We start from the raw sequence: 22,465 nt of genomic DNA on the forward strand, positions 1-22,465 counted from the left end.
ACGTAGCCCATATTTACCATTCTCGTTAATTCACTAAACATTTAACATGTATCACATGCCAGCTGTACCCACAGTGCTGAGGGGACAGTCACACAGCACAAACCTTAGTGCCATCAAACATCTCCCCATTAAGTGTAGAAACTAGGCAGGTAAACAGTTAAACTAGAGAAGGACAAATGCTTGGTAGGGGTAAACATGGAATACTATGGGAGCATAAAGGAAGGTACCCTGACTAGGTGAAGGGGGAAGTGGTGTTTAGGGATATCTTCCCAATGGAGATGGCATCTGTCTTCTCAATTCCATGCTTCTCTATTTCTTGACACATTTCTCCATGGTTTTTTTTTTCTAGTATATTAAATTTCTACTTTTCCAAGAGACTCTTCGCTGCCATCAAAAAAGTACACCAGTCTCCTCTGTAAAACATATTTCACTCCACTTTTCCTAATTCCTTAAGTCTTCGTTCAAGCCCCATTCCTGCCCTGGTGCTCACTCACATGTATGAACTACTATTGCCTATACCATTAATTGGACAAAATTCTATGCTGCTTTATACTGTTAAGGTTCTTATTTCATGTGTATCTCATCTCCAGAACTTGATTAAAGGTCTTAAAATGTCCTGAAGGGCAGGGACCAGATCACTCACGTCATTAACTCCCTATGGCATCTAGCATCTTATGCAAATTCTAGATATTCATTTCAGGGTTTTATTTCAGTGTTTGACTGTTCATGTTTATAAACTGTACTTCAGTCATTTTAAGTATTAATGGATTTCAACAACAAATATTTTGAACACCTACTATATGCAAAGTACTCCACCAAGAGCCTTTGGAAACATAGGATTATTAACAGTCAAGGTCATAGAACCTCCAAGGTGCCAAAAAGCAAGAGAGCCCCCTCCCCCAAAAAAGAATTTTCCAGCCCAAAATGTCAATAGCAAGAACTGTGTACTAGAGGATAGACTTCAACCAAGAGATGAATGAAAAAACTACAACAAAAGAACTGGTAGTGAGCAGTAAATCCCCATAACTGTGGGCATTATTGTTACACAACAGGTTGTAAATGTAGAAATATAGAACATTCTAGAAATGACCATGTAGAAATGATATAACAAAAGCTGAAGGGAAAGTGGGATAGGAAATTGGAGGTAGTATGGGCATGTTGATTTCTACATCTTTAATAGCCAGGAATCAAAGGTAATAATTTAGCATTGGAAATCAACTAATGGACTAGGCATATGTTAACAGTATAAATGTTGACATGAAAATAATGAAATACATTATAAAGTAATGAACACAATGGACTAAAATCAGGTGACTGAGGAGACTGAAAAGGGGAAAGAAGTGGAAATATGCTTTTATCATTGCTGTACAGAGTCAAAAGATACCACATACAGAAATAGAGGATGAAGGGTATTATATAAAGTTCTGGTTATCCGAGGGACTCCTCTTCACTTTACTGCAGTGTAATTTGACAATTACTTATGTGATTATGTGATCCAAACAGAGGGCAACCAATGAAGAAGATGGACAAGGTCTCTTTTGCTCATTATTACATCCCCAATTCCTAGCGCTGTGCTAAGAAGTACAGTCAGTTCTTGTTATCAGTGGCCGTTCTGTTCTATAAAATCTCGGTGAACACTGAATTATCCAATACTGAGCCATTGCTTCTAAGAAAAATATAGGGTTAGGTTCCTCTAAACTTCTGGTCTCAACATTATCAGCAACCAATCAATACATAATCTTGTTTTATCTGTGTTTCTATTTAAAGACACTTAACATATATTGTTGATTCGTTAACATTGAACAAACAGCCAGCAACACTGCAACTCATGCCTGAAGGAAGCTTGACTAACGCATGCTTTTCTCTGTAAAGGCACATCGCAGCCTTCTTGTGCTTAGGAACACCAGACAGCACTTGAACACTATTCCTGGGGGTGATGGCAAAAGCAGCAACAAAAGGCACAAAAATTTTAAAAACATGGCAGAGGAAAAAGACTGAAAACAGAGTGAGAAAAGGGCAGTTGTTTACAGTACGAGAGCTGAAACAAGAAGGCAGAGCATTTTCCTTATTGGACGTCAGCTGGGAACATGTATGTTTGCACTGCCTGCCTCATATCCATCCACTAATGACTGAGAGTTACCATATATACTATTCTCCTGCATACAGTTTCACCTATGATAAAAGGAAAAAGAGGGGTGCCTGGATGGCTCAGTCGGTTAAGCGTCCGACTTCGGCCCAGGTCATGATCTCACGGTCCGTGAGTTCGAGCCCCGTATCGGGCTCTGTGCTGACAGCTCAGAGCCTGGAGCCTGCTTCGGATTCTGTGTCTCCCTCTCTCTCTGACCCTACCCCACTCATGCTCTCTGTCTCAAAAATAAATAAACATTAAAAAAAAAATTAAAAAAAAAAAAGAAAAAGAGCTGTCTCTACTGCTCTGAAGTCTTCTTCATTGACATATCGTTGAGTTAAAAAGATAACATACAGCACAAGGTACTGGTTTGGGCGTTAGAAATAATTGTAGCAGTTAGGTAACTTTGCACCCATAGAGTCCACAAATAATGAAGGTCAACTGTAACTGTAGAATTGAATTGGATGTTATCCTCTCACAACAAACATTTGGAAGTTACCGGTTACTAGTGAGTGTCTTTTTTACTATTGTGGTTCTGAACCGTGCAGCCTGAGAAATTTCTATGAAAAATAAATAAACTTAATAACATATCTGATTAATACACATACCTGCATAGACTCTCTTCTTAGGTAAAGGCAGCTTAGGGAGTTTTGGAGGTAAAGGTCTTCGAAGTAGTTGTGGGTGGTTTTGCATTTTAACTAACAATGAACACTGTTTTTCACAGCTATTGGTTAATCGGGAATTGAAAAGGTTTTCAATATGTTTGAATTGTTGCTGAAAAGTAATTCATTAGAATCTACATTTTAGTGAAAATCATTCTTTGCTAATACTGTGCTGAGTCCAAGCAGAATTCCTATAAAAGAAAAAGAGGATAAGGAAAAAAAAATTCTTTAAAACTTCTAGAAAGACTCTAGATAAAATTTAGGTTTATGACGAACACAATTTTAAAATATATACACTATTACCAATCAGGATCATTCTAAAATTTCTCCTATTAGCAAAATGTTCAATCTGCCCATGCTAGATCATTTAGTAGATACTGATTTTCCCGAACAGTAAAAATAACACTCATTTTTTCACCTCTACCTTCAAACTGTTATTGCTTTACATATTTGGGAAAAGATTTGGTCAAAAAGATTAAGGAAATCCCTCCATGATAGCCTCTTAAGACTCGAAATACCTGTTTACAGTTCACAGGTAACTTGGTTTCTTTCTGCAAAAGGACTTGTTTTAAGTTTCAACCACGACTAGTTGGGTCATACTCTTTAACCCAAAACTAAGATGGTCTTCAATATAATCAGATTTTCCAGGATCTCTGTTCCAATTGGTACAATTTAGAAATAATGCCAGAAGCTCAAAACATGCGCTAAGTTCTCAAGGCAACATCAAAGTGCCTGGCACACCAGGATTCCGTTGACAGTTGGGAAGGGAATGCTCTGCAGCTGCATAAATGGGCCGTTTTATCCCCCAAAGATAACTTTGCACACAAGCGCTCAAGGTATGGTCCCTGTTAGTACGTCCCCCTTGATGCCGGTAATTTTCCTTCCGTATTATTGGAGAAGATGCGCTGGACCCCTACACTATCCTTCAAGGCAATCAGCTGCTTCTCAAAACGACCGGCTTTTCCTCTTTCATCTTTTCCTCGGAATTGAGGCAGCGAGGTAAAGGTCAAGGCAGTCTCCCGCGAGAAGCAGTCCGCCGGGAAAGCACCTAGATTAACTACCCTCGACCCCCACCCCCGCCGCAAGGCCTGGCCTGAGGCCAAGGGCACGGGCCCTAGCAACCGGAAGCCGATAAACCCGCCCAGCCCGCGGGACTCGCCGGCGCTGGAGAGGAGGGCGGGGCCGGGCGGGGCGCGTGCCCGCCGAGCCCCGCGGAACCGGCCCCGCCCCACGGCTCGGCGCGCGCGGCGCCCACGGGCCTCTCTCTCCGCCGCGGTGTCCTGCTGCCGGGAGGTTGCGGGCGGTGGGGGCTGGAGGAGAAGCCCGCTGCGTGTGTCGCTGCTGTACGGAACCCCGTGGTGACAATCGTTATTACTTTTCTCCTTCTTAATGACATTGACCACTATTATTTATTTACTCTCCTTGATTACACGATGTATCTAGGGTCTGGGCTGGCGTTCCTTAATGCTGCACTTGGGCGCAGCGGTAGTGCCCCAGAAAAGCGAACATTCTGTTTTCTTTCTCTTACTTGAATGCAAACTGTTTTGCCTTTCTGAGCCTATGAAGTTCCTGGAGTAGGAAGAGGGGCATTAAGGGTCCAAGGGGGCTTTAAAAGAAACCCACCCGTTTCTCACGGTTACAGTCATTTGTTTTGATCATAGTATGGCTTGTCTCCTCTCTCTCGGTGTTGACGATCCTGTACGTGCAGGGCTCGGTACATCGTCTGTGTTTGCGTGTATGTCTATGTTTCTTTGAAGATTTGAGGGAGAAAGAGTATGAGGGAAAACTCATCAGGTAGGTGTGTAAATCCCAACTCAGAAAGTAATGCAGATGGAACTTCCTCGCAGTCTAATTTTTTTTTCTTAAGTACAAGTGTAGGAACTTTAGTAACAGATGTTGGAAGGTGAGAGACTTCGTTATAAATCTGTCTAGCTTTGGGGATCCTTTAAGATTTACTCCCTAACCAAGTCTTCCTTCTTCTCCTTAGAAGCAAGCATAGTCCTTGAAAAAAGTGGAAAAGTAAAAAGGTATTTCATCAGACTCTGGGAAATAGGCACCTTGTTTTTCTTTACAGTATTAGCATGTGGTTTCTTTTCCTTGTAACATTAATGTGTCCCAATGAGGCCGCGGCCACAGACCATGAATTTATTCCGTTTTTGCCTATAGATTTTGCTCCGCGGATTGATAAGCCTCTCAGAAAGACAAGAAAATTGACAGCATTAGGCAGATCTGATTGCTCAATTTTGTCTCAAGTAGTATTTGTTGTGCATAGTGTGTAAGTGTGAAAAATGTTTGTATTTTTAGGCCTAAAAATGTGTTTCTCATATAAATGTGTGTTCCAGTATTTAAATTGAGTCAGGTTCCTGTGCTCTTAAAAGTTGTTTGAACCGTGCCAACTGCTGAGATTCAGTTTTACTGACCAATGCTTGGCCTTTAAAATTTATGCTTTGTATTGCATGGTCAAAATCAAGGCAATGTGCTTATCAATAGTTTTTTTAAAAATGCTTTGTCATATATGGAATCAGGCACCAGGCTTCATTCCCTGCAGATTCCTTCTAGCAAGTACCAGGTAGAACCCAGGGCTTTAAATGTGGAAATGATGTACAAATACAGGCTGGATTTAGAAAGTACAAATCACATTCAATTTGGATTATTTTATTTTTATCAATTTTTTTTTACTATTTTTGAAAATGTTACACAACCTCCATTTTTTTCCCTTTTAAAAAAAATCATGTCTCTTTAAATACAGTAGCTCCGTCGTTGATTTGAAGGATTTATTTTACCTGTTGTACAGTACAGCCAGCCTGTTTACTTGTCCCATTAGCTTTGCAATTAGACAGAAACACGTGATGAGAAAAAACTGAACCACAACACTTCTCTCTTTTAGCAGATTGTATTAAGGAGGCCAGAGTAATGGTGAGCCAAGGTTATATACATCCTGTGTTTTGTGTCTTTTTTTTTTATGTTGCTAAACTGAGATAAAAGCTTATGCAAAAGAAACCCTAGGCAGCCCACAGGTAATGCTCTTGATTTTCCTAATGGTGGGGAACACTTGGGGAACCTCTGATTTGCCATTGGTGAAAGGGCTGCGTGGTCTGCTGGAAAGGTGTAGCAATTGTTGCTAGAAATCTTTACCATTTTCCCAATAGCTCTCTCGTTTATTTATTTTCCTTTTAAACAGAACAGAGGTTTACTAACCATTTTGGTCAGTGCAGATTTAATCTAACGTTTGCCCCATGGAAATAACTGGAGTAATTTGTATTTTTATGCTCCGTAGTGTTTAGAAGTTCTTTTAGAAAATGAAGAGTTATTTTTGAGTGCACATTGGTTAAGCTATTGAGTCCCCATGGTAACCCAGGGCATTTCTCAAAATGCTTTTGAGAAAGAGGTATTTTCTTGGTCTGAATTTACCTGTTTAATTATGTAGCCAGTACTGCAAAATGTCTTTATTCTAGTCACCCGTCATGGTGGCTTAAATGTATACATATATTTCTTGTGTTTCCAGGCTACTGCATACAGGACAGTTTTATATTTTCTTAAATGTTAATAAAGATATTTTGAAGCTGCTTTTCTTTTTACCTCTCATATCTAAACATTTCACTTCTGTTCTTAATTATTTTAATTATTTTTGGCCAGTTATTTAGTTATTTCTTTTTGTCTTTCAGGATGACACTTATTTCCTTATCTTTGTTTGAAGTAGAGATTGATCCTGAGATTTGCCCCCAAAAAATCATTACTAAGGAAATGATTTAAAAATCATTAATAAGAAAATATCATGCAACCTGCATCATAGAGGTTTTAAAAATCCTAGACACAATGAAAGGATAGCGATTTATTGGAAACCTACTATGCATAAGGTCTTTTGTAGGTGCTGAACTTTAACCTTTATTCAAACTTAACAATGGTTCGTTTGAAGCTTTATAATTTTGTACATTGAAATGAAAATTTAAATCATTTTCAAAGACTTTATCTTATTTTTCTTTTTAACATTTATTTATTTTTAAGAGAGGGGAGGGTAAGGGAGGGGCAGAGAGAGGAAGACAGAGGATCCCAGCAGGCTCTAAGCTGTGAGCACCGGATCCTGGGCTGGAACTCCCGAACGGAACCCCTAAGATTGTGATCGGAGCTGAAATCAAGAGTTGGCTGCTCAACTGACCCGAGCCACTCAGGTGCCCCTCAATGATTTTATTTATCTATAATTACAACTACTTGAGGTCTTTACATTTTTAAATCTTTTTTTGTGTTATGTTGTTCGGGTAGAATAGTGTTATTTATTCACACTACCCTGAATACTTGGAAATGATTTTGTACTTCCTTTGCTTCAGTGATGGTTTTAGACTGTTCATCTATACCCAGCGGATATTAGATATCTGTGTATATTGTGTGACTGTGTCCTTCCCCAAAGAAAGGTAAATAATATTTGTTTCCTTAATGTTAGGTTGACTAAGCAACGTTGCCTTTAGTGCTGTGAATGGTGAAATGTCCATGCGCGTTACTTACTATGTGGAAGGCACTGTTCTAAGTGTTGATTTTGTTTTATTTTACCCCACAGTTAATCATGTTAATTGAAAATTCTAGTGTGCATCAAGTTTCAGTCAAAGGCTGCATAACATAGCTCAGCTGGGTTCAAATCCCTGCCTGCCCCTTCTTAGCTCTCTGCCTTTGGACCAGCTCCTGAATTGCTTAACCTCTCTAAGCCCCGGTAGTTTCCTCACCGGTGAAATTGGGGTAAAATGGTACCTAACTCAGGGTATTGGGAGGATTTAAAGCAATAATCAGTGTCAAGGACTTAGTTTTGTGCTGGGTACAGATGAGTCCTCCCTGGATGCTAATTGTTAGAAGACAAATGGTACAGGTGTCCTATCCCTGTTGTCCCTGCTTTATGTGATGATAGTTGACGTAAACCAAAGTATTCAGAGCATTGGGGGGTGAATCCTGGGCATTTATTTGTCCATGAAATATCACACTTAGTTTGCTAATGTCTCCGTCATGACAGAAAACCTAGCCTGCCGATCTCAGATTGTGAAACAAATGCGTGCTCTAGACAGGTTTCCGATCCTTATGCCCTTCCGGGCTGCCGAGGATCTGTGGGACAGCTTGTACCCAAAAGAGTCCAAGTAGGTGATGTAAGTAAGGAGACCTTGATTCGTCCTTCGCGTGAGTTGGGTCCGCGAGCTGCTGTCAGGATTGATTGAACTGGACTGAATCCATGATGAATCTCAACCAGTAACCCAAGGGTGAAAGTCACCTTGTTGTCAACATCCTCCGGGCCAGCTGGTGAGCCTAACAAAGGTGGAAAAGGCGAGAGGGGCTGCAGCGTGACTCCCCTTTGAATGGCTAGAGGGAAACGTATTCCAAGAGCACATAACCCTTCCCAGGTTTTTTCTAATGTGCTGAGTCCTTGGAACCAGCTGGGATTCAGTCCTAAATTTATAACAAACATGTGCCATAGGCATAGGTTATATGAGCTGCGTGCTCTCTCAGTCCTCAAAAATGACATGCAGCATTTTGAACCACAGGTGAGCAGAAATGCTTTGTGATGACACTCTTCATTCTAAGACCAATAGCAGTTTATGACCTTAAACAGTAAATACAATGGATTTGCGCTTCAAACCTATCATTCTGCTTATGCTCACAACCCTGACTAAGCATATATTTTATCCTTCCGTGTAACGAGGCTAAAATTGCATGTGGGGACTCGGGTAGGGAAGGACACAGGTTGCCTGGACAGGTGATGGCGCGTCGTGCTGTCTGTGTTGACAAGGAACTTGCATCTCTTACACCACAGCTGGACAAGTAGAAGGGCGGTTGACTGTTTCTGAATCGCACAGTGAGATTAGCGTGTTGTTGACAGTCCCATAGGATTTACAACAATCTCAATCCCCCACCCTCATGTTTTGATGTCAAGAGACTTTATCCGGGTTGAAAAGAGGAAGTTCCAGGACACTGCTTGTCTCCTCACCCTGTCCCACGTAGTGACCTGCCTCGGTGGCATGGAGAACATTGTTTTCATTTCTTCTGCCAGTTTTTCCAGGTGATGTGATATCCTCCAACGGAAGGAGATATGGTGTCCAGCTCCTATCAGGAGTCATGGGGAAGACAGACTATAGTTCTTTACTCTTCCATCCACGAGGAAAGATGGATGGAACACCTTTACAAGCAGAACACCTACGCTTTCATCTGTTTGACATATTAATATGGCTCTGCTTACGATTTGCTTTAAAGAAAAGGTTCTGTAACTACAAGAGGTTTGCGTGCAGACGACCAAATACGATGAGCCTTTGTGCTCCTGCTTCTCATTGGACGGTCCCTTGCCATCCTGCTTCTCACTGGATGGTACCTTCTCATTGGATGGTCCCTTGCCATCCTGCTTCTCACTGGATGGTACCTTCTCATTGGATGGTCCCTTGCCATCCTGCTTCTCATTGGATGGTCCCTTCTCATTGGATGGTCCCTTCTCATTGGATGGTCCCTTGCCATCCTGCTTCTCCTTGGACGGTACCTTCTCATTGGATGGTACCTTCTCATTGGATGGTACCTTCTCATTGGATGGTCGCTTACCATCCTGCTTCTCATTGGATGGTCCCTTCTCATTGGATGGTCCCTTCTCATTGGATGGTCCCTTGCCATCCTGCTTCTCCTTGGACGGTACCTTCTCATTGGATGGTACCTTCTCATTGGATGGTACCTTCTCATTGGGTGGTCCCTTCTCATTGGATGGTCCCTTGCCATCCTGCTTCTCATTGGATGGTCCCTTCTCACTGGATGGTCCCTTGCTCTGAGCCATGGAACTCCTATATGTCAGTGCTGGTGAAGTCCCTTCCTTGTGCTCAGGAGCCCCACACACCCCTTCACTAACCTATCCAGAAGCAGACCCATAAGGAGATGCCTGTAGTCACCACTCCTTTCAGCAGGAGCTAAGAAAACCATAGCATTCCCTCTTCCCTGCTCCCCCACCCGGCCCCACCCCATCTCCCAAACCCAGACTCATGGCATTAAAAAGGATTGCTTCCAGTGGGTTTGTAACTTGGTGTATCACTTTACCCAAGTGATCCTACTTGGGAGGTGAAAAGGCATCTCCTGCACACTCACTCTGGTTATTCTCAGTGCATTGTTGTGAGACACTTGGTGTGTCCCCAGTAAAGGTAAGAGGAAGGTGGCACTAATGGGGTCTGTGAGGAGCTGAAGCAATTGGCCACGGTGACTGAAAGTGGATCCATTAATATAACAAATCTGCCTTGCCACCGTTTCTTGCTCAGTAGAGATTAGTTAGTTAGGAACCGGAAGGGCCGGTTTTGCTAATCTGCTGTAAAATAAGCTGTGATGAATTAGAGCAGTGTGCTTTTCAGACCCACACCTGAGAACTAGACCTGGCCCAGAGTGTTTATTAATAATACATTCATCTCATTTATCCTCATTTTCAAGAGGAGAGAGTCATTTTGAAAAAGAAATGTTTTCCATAAGGTGTAGAAGTATTAGAGCATCAAATGCTGCAAGAACATCCCTTAGTCGTGGAGGTGTGGAATTTAAGAAGCCAGAATTTTCTGTATGAGTTATTGACATGAGCTGGCTGGAGAATACAGGAATCACAGAAGGGAGGGGCTCTGGCTGAAATGGAAGCAAGGATCTTCTCTCCTGCTTGACCTCTAGACCTCCCCCAAATGACCTCTGCCCTCTTAAAACATCCGCACAAATCAGCACCTTTCTAGTAAGAACAGGTAAGGGAACCATGGCACCCATGTATGGGCACAATGGTAGCCCTCAGATGGCCAAGCACCGGGGGGCTGGCTCAGCCCTCCACCATCGCTCAGTCCCCGGCTTGCAACCTGGCACGGGTAACACCTGGCTGGCTCGCCAGGTCAGTCCACCTAGCACACAAGGAGGCACCTGACCCCAAGAGGGAAGGGGTGTGCTTCCCTTTCCAACACGACCTTCCCCACCCCCACCCCGGCTCCCCAGATGCTCCACCAGCAGTGGTGATCCAAGGGGGTGGCTGGGAACGGGAAGCGAGGCTACCCTGGGCCTCAGGCACCAGGGGAACCGGAGGCCAGGTTCAGCCTGCTCCGGCCCCACGGCTGGAGAAACACGGTGACGGTTCAGCCACCTGCCTCGGGGAGAGCCCCTGGTGACTCACAGACAAGAGGCCAGAGAGCATCTGCTGTGTCCGAGAACCCAGGCCTGTCAGCACCACCGAGAGGCAGAGGGTGGGAGGGAGTCCTCCACCCCTTCCTGCACACAGTGCCCACCAGCAGGGAGGAGAAGGGTGGCCACGGGCATGGGGAGAAGAGTGGTCCCATTCCCCAGGAGTGCTTTGGGCAACCTGGGCTGTGGCCCTCCCAGGAGAGCACGAGGTCACCACGTCCATCTGACAGGCACCTTTCTTCCTGGTACCGCATAGCGCCTCTCTGAAGTCCAAGGGACAGACTTCTGATGGGGTCAGGGTGAAGCACAGGAAGTTGGCACCTGGGAGGGCGCACAGCCCTGATGAGAGGTAAGCTCAAGATCCTGTCTCCTGAGACCGTGAACAACTTTTATGGCAGTTGTGTGCCATTTGTTGTTAGACAGTGGGCACGTTTCCTGAGAGTGTGACCGTGAAGTTTAGATGAGTTGTATCATTACTGAGTCACTTCAGGACAGCTCTAGCCTAAGTCTCCAAAGGAAGATCCAAGAGAGTTGTTGGGATTGCTGTGTGTGTTTTCAACCTAAAAAGTTTCTACAGCTAAACTTGGTCGGACTCAGGGACCGTGTTGTCTCAGGTGGTGAACTTCTGTGAAGCCTGTTTCCTCACCTTTAAGGCTCTTTACATATTCATGCCCTCTGGTGTTATTACCAGTTTCCATTCGTGAACAATTATTGATCAATAACCGTTAAGTGTAGCGAAGTAATTATTGAATATCTTAACATTTCCCACATAGACCAATCTTGGAGTAAAAATGTCTATAAGTCTATTTGATTTTCAAGTACTAGACGGGGCAGTTTGCTATTAAATAATATCCGTTAAGCTAGGTGGATGTTAACACTGAGTTTGGTATTTCCGTAACTTAACAAAAATGTGTGTACTCTATGAATTTTGATCAGCTCCTCCCTCAACTTTTGTATTTTTGTGTTATTTATTTTTTAATGTTTATTTGAGAGAGAGTGTGTGTGAGCAGGGGAGGGGTGTGTGGAGGAGGGGAAGTGAGAGATGGAGAGAGAGAATCCCAAGCAGACTCTGTGCTGTCAGCACAGGGCTCCTAGTGGGGTTCAGTCTCACAAACCCTGAGATCACAACCTTAATCGACTCAGCCACCCAGGAGCCACTAGTTAAGTGTTTCAATATCGAAGTAATTAATGCTTGTTGGGAAAAAAATAATAGAAATGTACAGAAAGTAAATGTCTTCTCTCTGTCTTCTCCCCAAACCGTTACATTTATTATATAATACAATTAATACATAATATATAAACAATATATACAATCTCATATTTACTGATTTATAATATATAATATTTAAGTAAAGAGATTACATTGCATTACTTGGTGACTCAATTTTTTCATTTATTTTATCTTCGACATCCTATGGGACCAGATGTATAGACCCACTTCATTCTTCCCAATCCAGCCTTTGATTTTACAGGTTCAGAACCTTGCTTTTTCAACCTGCCCAGGTATTGTTAAGAAATACTGAATCTAGGGGTGATGAAACCAGCAACGTGTTTACTATAGGAAAATCAATTATACAAATAAAAAAAAAGAAAAACTTCCTGTAATCCTTTTCATATAGAGATAGTTATTGTTAATATTTTGCTATAATATATATAATTAAAAGCATTGTAGGGGCGCCTGGGTGGCTCAGTCAGTTGAGCGCCGACTTCGGCTCAGGTCACGATCTCGCGGTCCGTGAGTTCGAGCCCCGCATCGGGCCCCTGTGCTGACAGCTCAGATCCCGGAGCCTGTTTCGGATTCTGTGTCTCCCTCTCTCTGACCCTCCCCCATTCATGCTCTGTCTCTCTCTGTCTCAAAAATAAATAAACGTTAAAAAAAAATAAAAATAAAAAATAAAAAAATAAATAAAAGCATTGTATATACATATAAACATATATATGTATATATATATATATATATCTGTATTTTAATTTAAAAATATTGTTTCATTGTTATTTTATAACCTTATTGTTTCTTTCAAACGTAAGAATTTTTTTCCATATGGCATAAACATTTAAAAGCTTTTTGACAAAATATTCCCTATTTGTCTTCTGGAGTCCTGATTTAATTCCCACCAGCTGTGTGTAAGTGTTTATTTTCCTTCATGGGAGCTAACTGGTCCTGGGAATTCATCATTTTTTTTAACCTTCATTATTCTTCTAGGTAGAAAATAGCGTCTTATTTTAATTTGTATTTGATTATTAATGAGCTTGAACATCTTTTCCCTCTGTTTATTACTGAATATTATCTATTATAAAGGACTCATCCTAGTCTCTTGCCTATTTTTGCATCATAGTGTTTATCTTTATCCCCAGTGATTTTTAAGGGATCTTTGTGTATTATGGATACCTACTCTACCCAGTTTGTCTACCTCAGCCATTTAAGATGAGATGTAACGTGATGATCTATTGGGACCCTAAAGCCAAACAGACACGGTTCGATTGCTGGTGCCACCATTTCCTAGTTGTATGACTTTGGTCAAATTACTCAACCCTTTAAGCCTTAATATCTACATCTGTCAAATTGGGACAGTAATGGCACCTGCCCCATAAAGAGCTGTGAAAATTAAATGAGAAGATCCTTGAAGTGCTTTAAATGGTGCCTGGAGTATCGAAAATGCTCACTAAATGTCAACTATTATTTTTCTCAGTGGCAATTCAGAACCTAATCGTATAAAGGAAATGTCACACCATGACCATTATTATTATAATTGCATCTGACAGTGATTTTGTTGCTAATTTATACTAAAATGGAACTTGTGCTCTTCTTTAAAAAAAATATATGTATATATGCAAATACATAGGTATACATGTACATATGCATTTATATATCTATACTTATATGAGCAGACAAAGTTATGAAGTACATATGTATTTACACATGTATATATGTGTATATATTTATATATTTTCTATGACCAGTCATAAAGTTATTTTATGAGGATGTGTAGTTTGTTTAATTGGTTAGAAATCGATGCTAGGAATTTCAGTTTACGTGGCCGCCAGTGCTGAGGTGGACGACCTCCTACCCAAATACATAGAAACGTCAGATAAAATATGTAGGTGAGATGAACAGAAAGGGAAATCCTGGCGTTGGAAATAAAAAGAAGTCAGTGGCAGTGAACCAAGCTTGAGGTGAAGCTGTGACAATCCACCGAGGTATCCGATTAGGACATGGGCTTTTAGGGGCCAGGCGCTGGGATGGTGGCACGTACGTGGGGTGTAGGCAAGAGCTCTCTGGTCAGCAGCAGGCAGAGAACTGAAACAAAATACCCTGCTTCCTGTCCCTGAAACTAGAAAACCCACGCCCCAAGCCAGGAAAATGGGGGCAAGGGAGCTCTCCGGGACCTTTTTTATACAAGAGCACTAATCTCTTTCATGAGGGTTCCACGCTCGTGACCCAATCACCTTCCAAAGCCCCCACCTCCCAATATCATCCCTCTGGGGACTGGGTTTGTACATATGAGATCTGAGGGGAAATAGACATTTCAGTCTATGGCAGCAGGTGTCCTAGTTTGACAAGGGAAGAAGCTGGTTAGGGATGACTGCCAACGTACGTCGGAGAGGGACTTAGATGTCAGGATTTTGAAACAGTAGAGAGTCACTGAAAGATTTGGAGCTGGGCAGATCTTTGGCAAAATGAGGTCCGCATTAAGAAATGAATCTCGAATTGATGCCAAGTTACTCCTTTAATTTCCAAGGGCTAGTGAGCAAAGAACCAGATCCAATAAGTCATGAGTTTGTGCAAAGTGAAGGCCAAATGATGTCACTGAAGGCTGCAGTAGTTCAAAGCAAGCGAAGTAGAGAATTGATCTCCTGGAAGAACACAGTAGATGGTGTGGGCGGTGAGCACAGAATAACCTGTGCCCTGTGCCCATGGGGATCGGCACCCACTCACAGGGCAGAGGGTGACTTAATTCCAGGAAGTCACCACTCTCCTCATTAACAGATGTAATTCGATTTTGTTGTTATTGTTTTGAATTTAATTTTTAAGCTAATTTTGGATCCATAGCTAGGATCTAATTGCATTAACAGTTTATACCAAGTTTTATGCTTGCTTGTGTAATAGCAGTCGTTAGAGACAACTGCGGAAGTCGGGTAATTTTTCCAGACGTTTATTTCCAGATGCTAGAGACGTTCCGGTCTAGCTGACTGCCCTTATTTTACAGTTACAGTTAAAATATACAATGAGAGGCACCTGGGGGGCTCAGTCGGTTAAGCATCCGACTCTTGATTTTGGCGCAGGTCGGGATCTCACGGTTGTTGCGATCGAGCCCTGCGTCGTGCTCCACACAGAGCGGGGAGCCTACTTCGGATTCTCTCTCTCTTTCTGCTCCTCCCCTGCTCTCACTGACTCTCTCTCTAAATAAGTATTTAAAGAAAGTAAGATGTAAAATGAAGCACAAAAGGTGACTAATAATAAGAGCAGCCATAATTGAAATTAAGTGTGAAGACTGGCACTTCTTGTGCCCGTGCATCTTCTCACGAATGCCTTGTAACCATGCTGGGACGTGAGTGCTGTTTACTTTACTTTTCTTGTTTTGATGAAGAAACAGGCTTAGAGGAATTAAGAAGTCTATCCAAACTCACAAAGACCATACATGCAGGACCCGGGTTCGGAAGCCAAGCCTTGGTAAACTCCGGAACACGTGCTCTTAGCTGCTTTGCTATACTGGCTTGAGCTGGCCACACAAGTTGACACCCTGGCAACTTTAGATTCCAGATCTCAGGATTTGTGTTCTATATTTTCCACCTCACCCCAGGCCTCCGTGGCTGTGAATATAGATGGCTGAAACCACAGAGTAGTTCAAGATCCCACTGTAAGAAAAATGTTTAATTAGGCACATCTACACTATCAGAGCTTTGGAATATTAAAAACTCTGACTTTTCATGGAGTCTCCAGAATGTTTTAATTAGTTATTTGATACATACTTGATTTTCCCTATCACCTGTAGCACACACCAGTTATTCAGGTTTTGGACCAGATATTGGCCCAATAAGTATCTGTTGTATGGACGAATAAAAATCTAGAACCTCTTTCTGCTTACAAATAACTTATATTTCAATAGGCTGCTTTCAAATGCAAATGTATGTAAGTCTGTAGTGACAAAAATTGATTTAAGAAGTATTTTCCAGGAAGTACCCGGAAGTCTTTCCACAAAAGCTGGGTATAAATTCATCAGTGTCACAAAACTTGAAAATCAGGGCTATTTTTCTTCTTTGAAATCATAAAATCCATCAAACTTTCTCTTCTATAATTGATTATCTTGGTCTACATGGAAAATCTTTTGAAGCAATTAACCTTTGTATTTGATGATATTGGCAACTGTTTTAGGTTAAACCTTAGCTAAGGTGCTCACTTGATAAACCACAGTATTAAATCAGTTCTCTACCTACTCGGTGCCTGCCCCGGTGGAGATGAATAGGGTGGGAGAAAAACCATGCAGAATGCTTGTGTTATGAATTCGCGATCACCTAATTATTAACTACAAAGAGAAAAAAACAAACTTTCCAGTGGAGGACCGTGGCAGACATCAGGGGCTCCGAGATATCATGCGCTAAACAGGACATGTCACTTATGTGGTATTTACTGCCAAAAATACATACCTGACTTAAATTGTGAGGAAACAGACAAGCCCAAACTGAGTGGCATTCTACGACTAGCTTTTTCCAAAGTGTCAAGGTGACGACAGACAGACTGAAGAAGTGTCCCAGGTTACAGAAGACTAAGGAGACCCCACAACCGCATGGAAAATGGGATCATGGATTGGGTCCTACTCCAGGAAGAGAACAGTAGGACAATATGCTAAATTTGAAAAAGGTCTGTACTTTGGTTAATAGTGGCGGGTCGACGATAATGTCCCGATATTGCCAGCTGTACTGTGGTTATATGAGATGGGAACATTTAAGGAAGTTGGGTGACGGGCATATGGGAATTCTTTGAACTATTGTTGCACCTTTTTTGTAATTCTGGAATGATTTCAAAATGAAACATTAAGTCGTTAAGAGAAAACTATTTTTAAAGTGTCATCCCTAGCCTTGAATGTTGCTCAGGCGTCTTACCAATATGCCCCTGAAGCATCCGCTTCCAAACTCCTAGCCAGCCCTTTTGTACCCTCTCCTTTCTGTACAACCCTTCCATAGCTCCTTCCCCAAACTCATTCATTGTGGAAGTAAAGGCAGTCAGAAAAATTTGTGCAGGCCCACCGCCCGGTGCCTGGGACCATCTGTTCTGCTTTCTCTCCTGTCTTTGTGGATGGGCTCTGGAAGGAGTCTAGCCCTTCACTTGTTTACTAGAGCTCATCCTTTCTTTCCTATTCAAGAAATTTGCTCCAGCAGACCGTCCCTCTTGTCTCTTGCATTATTCCCCTCCCCCTCTCTTTGATGGGTAATCCCTAGAATCATAGAAACTTACTGTTAACTTTTCCCATCTTAAAAAAAGACACTTGGGCCCCCTTCCCCCCTTGAGCCAGCTTCCACAACCTTTCTTTTCTTCCTTTTACAGTAAAGCTTTTGAAGTTTGTGTATAGTTTCCGTCTCCAATTTCTTCTCTCCCATTCTTTTGGGAAAGTACTCCAGTGGGACTTTGGCCCCTCCTCTCCACCAAACTCTTCTTGTGTGATTACTAATGGCCTCCATATTTCTGTGCCCGGTGGTCAGTCCTCTATCCTTATCTTGTATAACTAACAGCAGCCTTTCAGAGACCGATCCCACTCCCTAACTTGAGATTTATCTTTACCAGGCCTCCAGCTCATTACGGTCACCTGATTCATTTCCTGTCCCTCTGAGTGTTCCTTCTTAGTATACTTTGCTGGTCCCTCTTCATTTTTCCAACCTTTTGTGTTGGAGTGCCTCAGAGCTCAGAGCGTGGACCTCTTCTCTTCCTTATCTGTATTTGTTCTCTAGGTGATCTCGTCCGGTCTCAGAGCTTGAAATACCGTCTATATGCCAGTGACTTCAGTGTGGGCCTCTGGACCCTACAGCCCACTGCCTGAGCAGATCTCCTAACTGGGTCCCTCATATACGACTGGTCTAAATCTGAGCTTGTGCTGTTCTCCAGCCCCAAGCCGACTCTCATCTAGTCTTTCCACATCAATGGAAATGTCATCTTCCCAATGGCTCAGGCTAAAGGCCTTGAATTCATCCTCGACTCTTCACTTTCTTATATGCTGCACGGAATCTGTCAGGAACTTGTTTCAGCTCTGCTGGCAAAATATACACAGAATCTGATGACTTCTTGCCATCTCCACTGCTAAGGGCTCAGTCCAAGCCAGCACCGTCTCTCCTGGATTACTGCAGCAGCCCCCGCTGGTCTTACTGTACCCGGCTTTCTCTGCCTTGGTTTAGTCAGGAGACTTCCTTCCCTACGATGGCTTCTTATGCCACTTCTTGTGAAAGCCAACACCCTGTGCAGTCAGGCCCCTCCGACCTCGTCTGCGGCTACTCCACCCCTCCATCTATGCCTCGTCACGTGGGCCTTGCAAATGGCAGATGCCCCTTTCCCTCAAGGCCTTTGCCCCTGTTGCTTCTGTCTGGAATCTTCTTCCTCTGGAATCTGCAGGGCTTACTCCACTTCTCCTTCTCGCTGTCAGCACCCATTTCCCTCATGTTTCAACTCAAAATTCTCTCCCCAGAAGGACACACACAACTGTTCCCTTTCCCTGATTTTTTTCTTCCTAAGATTTATCGCTAATATATCACGTACCTTGTTCTATGTATGTAGACAGTTAGAATGTAGACTCCAGCAGGTCAGGAACTTTTGTGTGATTCATGCACGACTGTATCTCCAGTGCCTCTGATGGTACCTGGCTCATAGTAAGTGCTCAGTAAGTATTTGTTGAATGAATGGATGGATGGATGCATGAAGTTGCACTGGAGCCTCAAATTTTGGTGAAATGGGCTTGGAACCCATGGAATGGTTCCATGCCCGGCAACAACTTTCAGAAGCAGTTTGCCATGGTATGTTAATTGCTCAGATTCCGAGCCTTCTTCGGACTGACCTCAGGCACCCAGTATTTACACAACCGAAGATTTTCCCCTCATTCCAGCTGATGAGGATAACAGGTCAAGCTCGTGTCAACCTTTTGCGTGATTCGTTCTCATCTTTCAGTGTCATTTTTAACTGTCAAACCACTCACCCCATATGTACAGTGGTAGTCACTAATGTTACCACCATTACTAAGTCTTTTGATTATAAATGGGTGCCTCTGCTGTCAGGTTATCTCAATGTTCTTGAGTCTTTTGCTCTGGTTACACATGATAAGGTTAATGATGTTTGTAAATCTGCAAATGCCTTCTGTGTTCTCTACAAGCATAACGAACTCTCTGTAGACCAGAGACTGCAAATTAGTGACAGGACATTTAATTTTTTTTTTTTTAACTCCTTGACAATATTTTGTTATTATTTTTTTTTATTTTTATTTTTTTTTTATTTTTTTTTTCAACGTTTTTTATTTTAGTTTTTTTGGGACAGAGAGAGACAGAGCATGAACGGGGGAGGGGCAGAGAGAGAGGGAGACACAGAATCGGAAACAGGCTCCAGGCTCCGAGCCATCAGCCCAGAGCCTGACGCGGGGCTCGAACTCACAGACCGCGAGATCGTGACCTGGCTGAAGTCGGACGCTTAACCGACTGCGCCACCCAGGCGCCCCTCCTTGACAATATTTTAAAAATTAGATGATCTCACATAAAAATCTAGACTTCTGGTTTCTCCTGTGCGATCCAACTGGCATTCCTTGTGCTCTACTACCTTTGGGCAAGACGTACGTTTTCCAGTGCGTGTCAGTTTCTGCCACTTATACTCAGCCCGTGTCACCCAGTTTAACTACCTGCATGGTCCCTGTGGGTGTTTGACAGTGACTCGTACCACAGGCAGGGAAATGACTTAGAGGTGAAGACAACCCTGTGCGCCCAGCAGAGCCACCTGCTAAGGTTGGCCGAACTGGCCCACTTATTCTGAAGCTTTGTCTTCTGTCCTGAACACTTAACAAAATGAAAAGTCTATAAACTCACTAGCTCCAGTAAATCTGCTCCCACCAGCAGTTTGGGAGAGTTCATGCTTCATTCATTCAGGGGCTTTTTTAAAATTCTTAATTAAAAAAAAAATGCATATTTTTTGTCCATCTTCCATTTACCCTTCATTTCTATGGATTTAAAGAGGAAAGGACAGTGAGGAGGGAGATGAGATGACAGAGGCCCCTTCTTCCCATGTTCTCATTCCTCTGGCTGGAGTTTGTAAAAGACTAGGGGGCCTGTGAAGGCCAAAACCTTCACTGTGTAGACGGCAGACAGAGCCCGCTGGAGAGGGCCACTCAACTACTGAGGTTAAAATGTGTGACCACTCGGGCACGTATAACAGTCACATCTAAAATAGTCCATCTAAAAGAAGACCTCCATCTGCTGGTTAGCAAACACTCAGCCTTCATCTGTAAAATGTTCGTAGCCAAAGGACAATGGGAAAAGCAAGTAGAACTCATTAAATGTCACTGAGGTCCAATCCTGTTTACTTTGGATTGGAAGCAAGAAGGAAGGATGCAAATTGTCAGGATTTCGGCTCTGCAGTCTATGGGAACAGAGAATGTGTGTCTAATCCACCGCTGTATACTCAATGTCCCGCCAAAAGTAGGCTGACTGAGGAAAACGGTGAATGAACTTGGACATTGTGGTCACTGCAGGCAAAAACAAGTTTTGAGATTTTCTGGGCACTTCCCAGGGTCTCGCCGATGGAAGCAGATCTTACACGTTATTGGAAATGGAAATGGATTGTTAATCTTCTTGTTCGGTCTGAGAGACTTCATTTTGAGCCATTTCCTTTCCCTGAATAGGAAGCTTCTCAAAATGGACAGAATTTAAAGTGCAGTGCACATGCCTCTTCCTTTGTTGACACTTAACCTTTACTGGGACAGAAAAACAAAAATAAAATGTAGTCCTTTATTGTCTAATACAATCTAAAATAATCTGAAATCTAATATAATATTAGTATATTCAATTACATGCCAAAAATTGATCAAAATTTGGCCTTTCTTCTCTCTCCCTCTCTTGATGTTAGCTGTCAGACCTTGAACTTCTGCTGATTTGCTCCTACGCGCTTCCTCCTAGAGAGCTGACCTTGTTGCATGGTTTTGCCGACCTCCATGCTGATGAGGCGCAAATCTGTGTCTTCCGCCTCGACCTAGCCCCCCAGCCTCAGTGATGTGGCTTGCATTTTGCACCAGTGGGCTCTCCTGAGCATTTTCAGTGTTGCCTTAATGTCAGTGAGATCCAATGGATTTCCTTCTTGGCCTCCCTGAAATGTCACATATCTATCCAGGACATTATCACTCTCCCCTCAGTCCCTTAGCTGATTGACCTCAGTCATCCTTGACTCATTCATCTCATTTATCCTCTACACATAGTCTCAGAGATAGTCTGTGTGCCTCTTGCTTCTGTCGCTCACTGCCATGATCCCAGGCTGACAGTTCCTGCCTCATACCTTAGTATGAGGTAGTACCTAGTACCTAGGTACCTAGTACTTAGGTACCTAGTACCTAGTGGTCGTGGCCTCCTACCCTTCTCCTTACTTCCAGTCACTGCCTGCTCCATTCCATTTCTCTGCCACCAGACTAATCTATTTCATTATGTTACTCTCTACTGCGTATGTTTCCTCTGATCCTCTGTACCTTTGTTTGTTTTGTGTCTTCTACACAATAAATTCTTCCTGAGACCCATGAAGTAAATGCTTGTTTAATAAAGGAGTGATTGAAATAAGGAAGCTGTGTCATATGAACCGACTGAAGCTGCACTGACTGACTATGTTTTGGCCGACTCTGCAAAGAATTAGCAGCTGATTCATATTCCTATTTAAGGAATGGAGAACTTGACCAGAAATATTTTCATTTTGCTGCTGCAGATACACAGTAAAAACAACAACTTTTCATCTGGGCCTCAGTGTCCTTACCTTCGGATGGAAATAGATGCCACTTACATCATGGGGTTGCTGGAAGTCTTAAAGGTGATGTGTTAAGGCCCTCAGCACAGGGCACTAGTAAATGCACAATAAATTCCAGTTGAATTTTAAAGAAAAGATTGAATGAATGAATGAATCGGACTTGGCGTAATGAAATATTTAGGTATTTTATGTAGACCACAAGTTACCAACTCAGATTCAGCTAAAATTTGGCACTAGCTAGGACCACTGTGTTAGCTGTGTTAGGAATAATCTTTATTCTTCAGAGTAACCCTGCGACATAGGTGGGAGTGTCTCCAGTTTACCTATAAGTTCAGCTGAGTAAAGGGGAAACTCCTTACCCAAGATCTGATGCATATGCTGGAATCGGGATTTATCTCTAAGATTTCTAATTTCAGGTCTTTTGCTTTTCCTGCACACCATGTTCCCCAAATATTTTTCTTAGTAGCTTTTTCATTTTTATTTTTAGCTTTGCATCGTTAAAAGGCTCATGACTTTGCATCTTAAGACTTGATGCACACACCCTTTTTCTTGTATTGTTTTCTATGT

General features: G+C 42.6%; 1 protein-coding gene across 3 annotated transcripts in view; it reads right to left on the reverse strand.

The window, feature by feature from the left end:
* LRRC63 (leucine rich repeat containing 63) overlaps window positions 1–3,864 on the reverse strand; it is a 42,886-nt gene extending 39,022 nt beyond the window's left edge. Inside the window, exons 1-2 of one of the 3 annotated variants that reach the window (XM_042920137.1) lie at window positions 3,708–3,864; window positions 2,737–2,981 (exon numbers count right to left, since the gene is read on the reverse strand). In XM_042920137.1, coding sequence (XP_042776071.1) covers window positions 2,737–2,821 — 85 coding nt within the window. In that variant the 5' untranslated portion in view covers window positions 2,822–2,981; window positions 3,708–3,864. Of the gene's footprint in view, window positions 1–2,736; window positions 2,982–3,093 lie in introns of all 3 variants that reach the window. The other 2 variants (XM_042920038.1, XM_042919952.1) reach the window with 2 other exon arrangements.
* Between the last annotated feature and the right edge of the window lie 18,601 nt (window positions 3,865–22,465).

This window comes from Panthera leo, chromosome A1, assembly GCF_018350215.1.
Source record: "Panthera leo isolate Ple1 chromosome A1, P.leo_Ple1_pat1.1, whole genome shotgun sequence".
In the NCBI taxonomy this organism is placed as follows: domain Eukaryota; kingdom Metazoa; phylum Chordata; class Mammalia; order Carnivora; family Felidae; genus Panthera; species Panthera leo.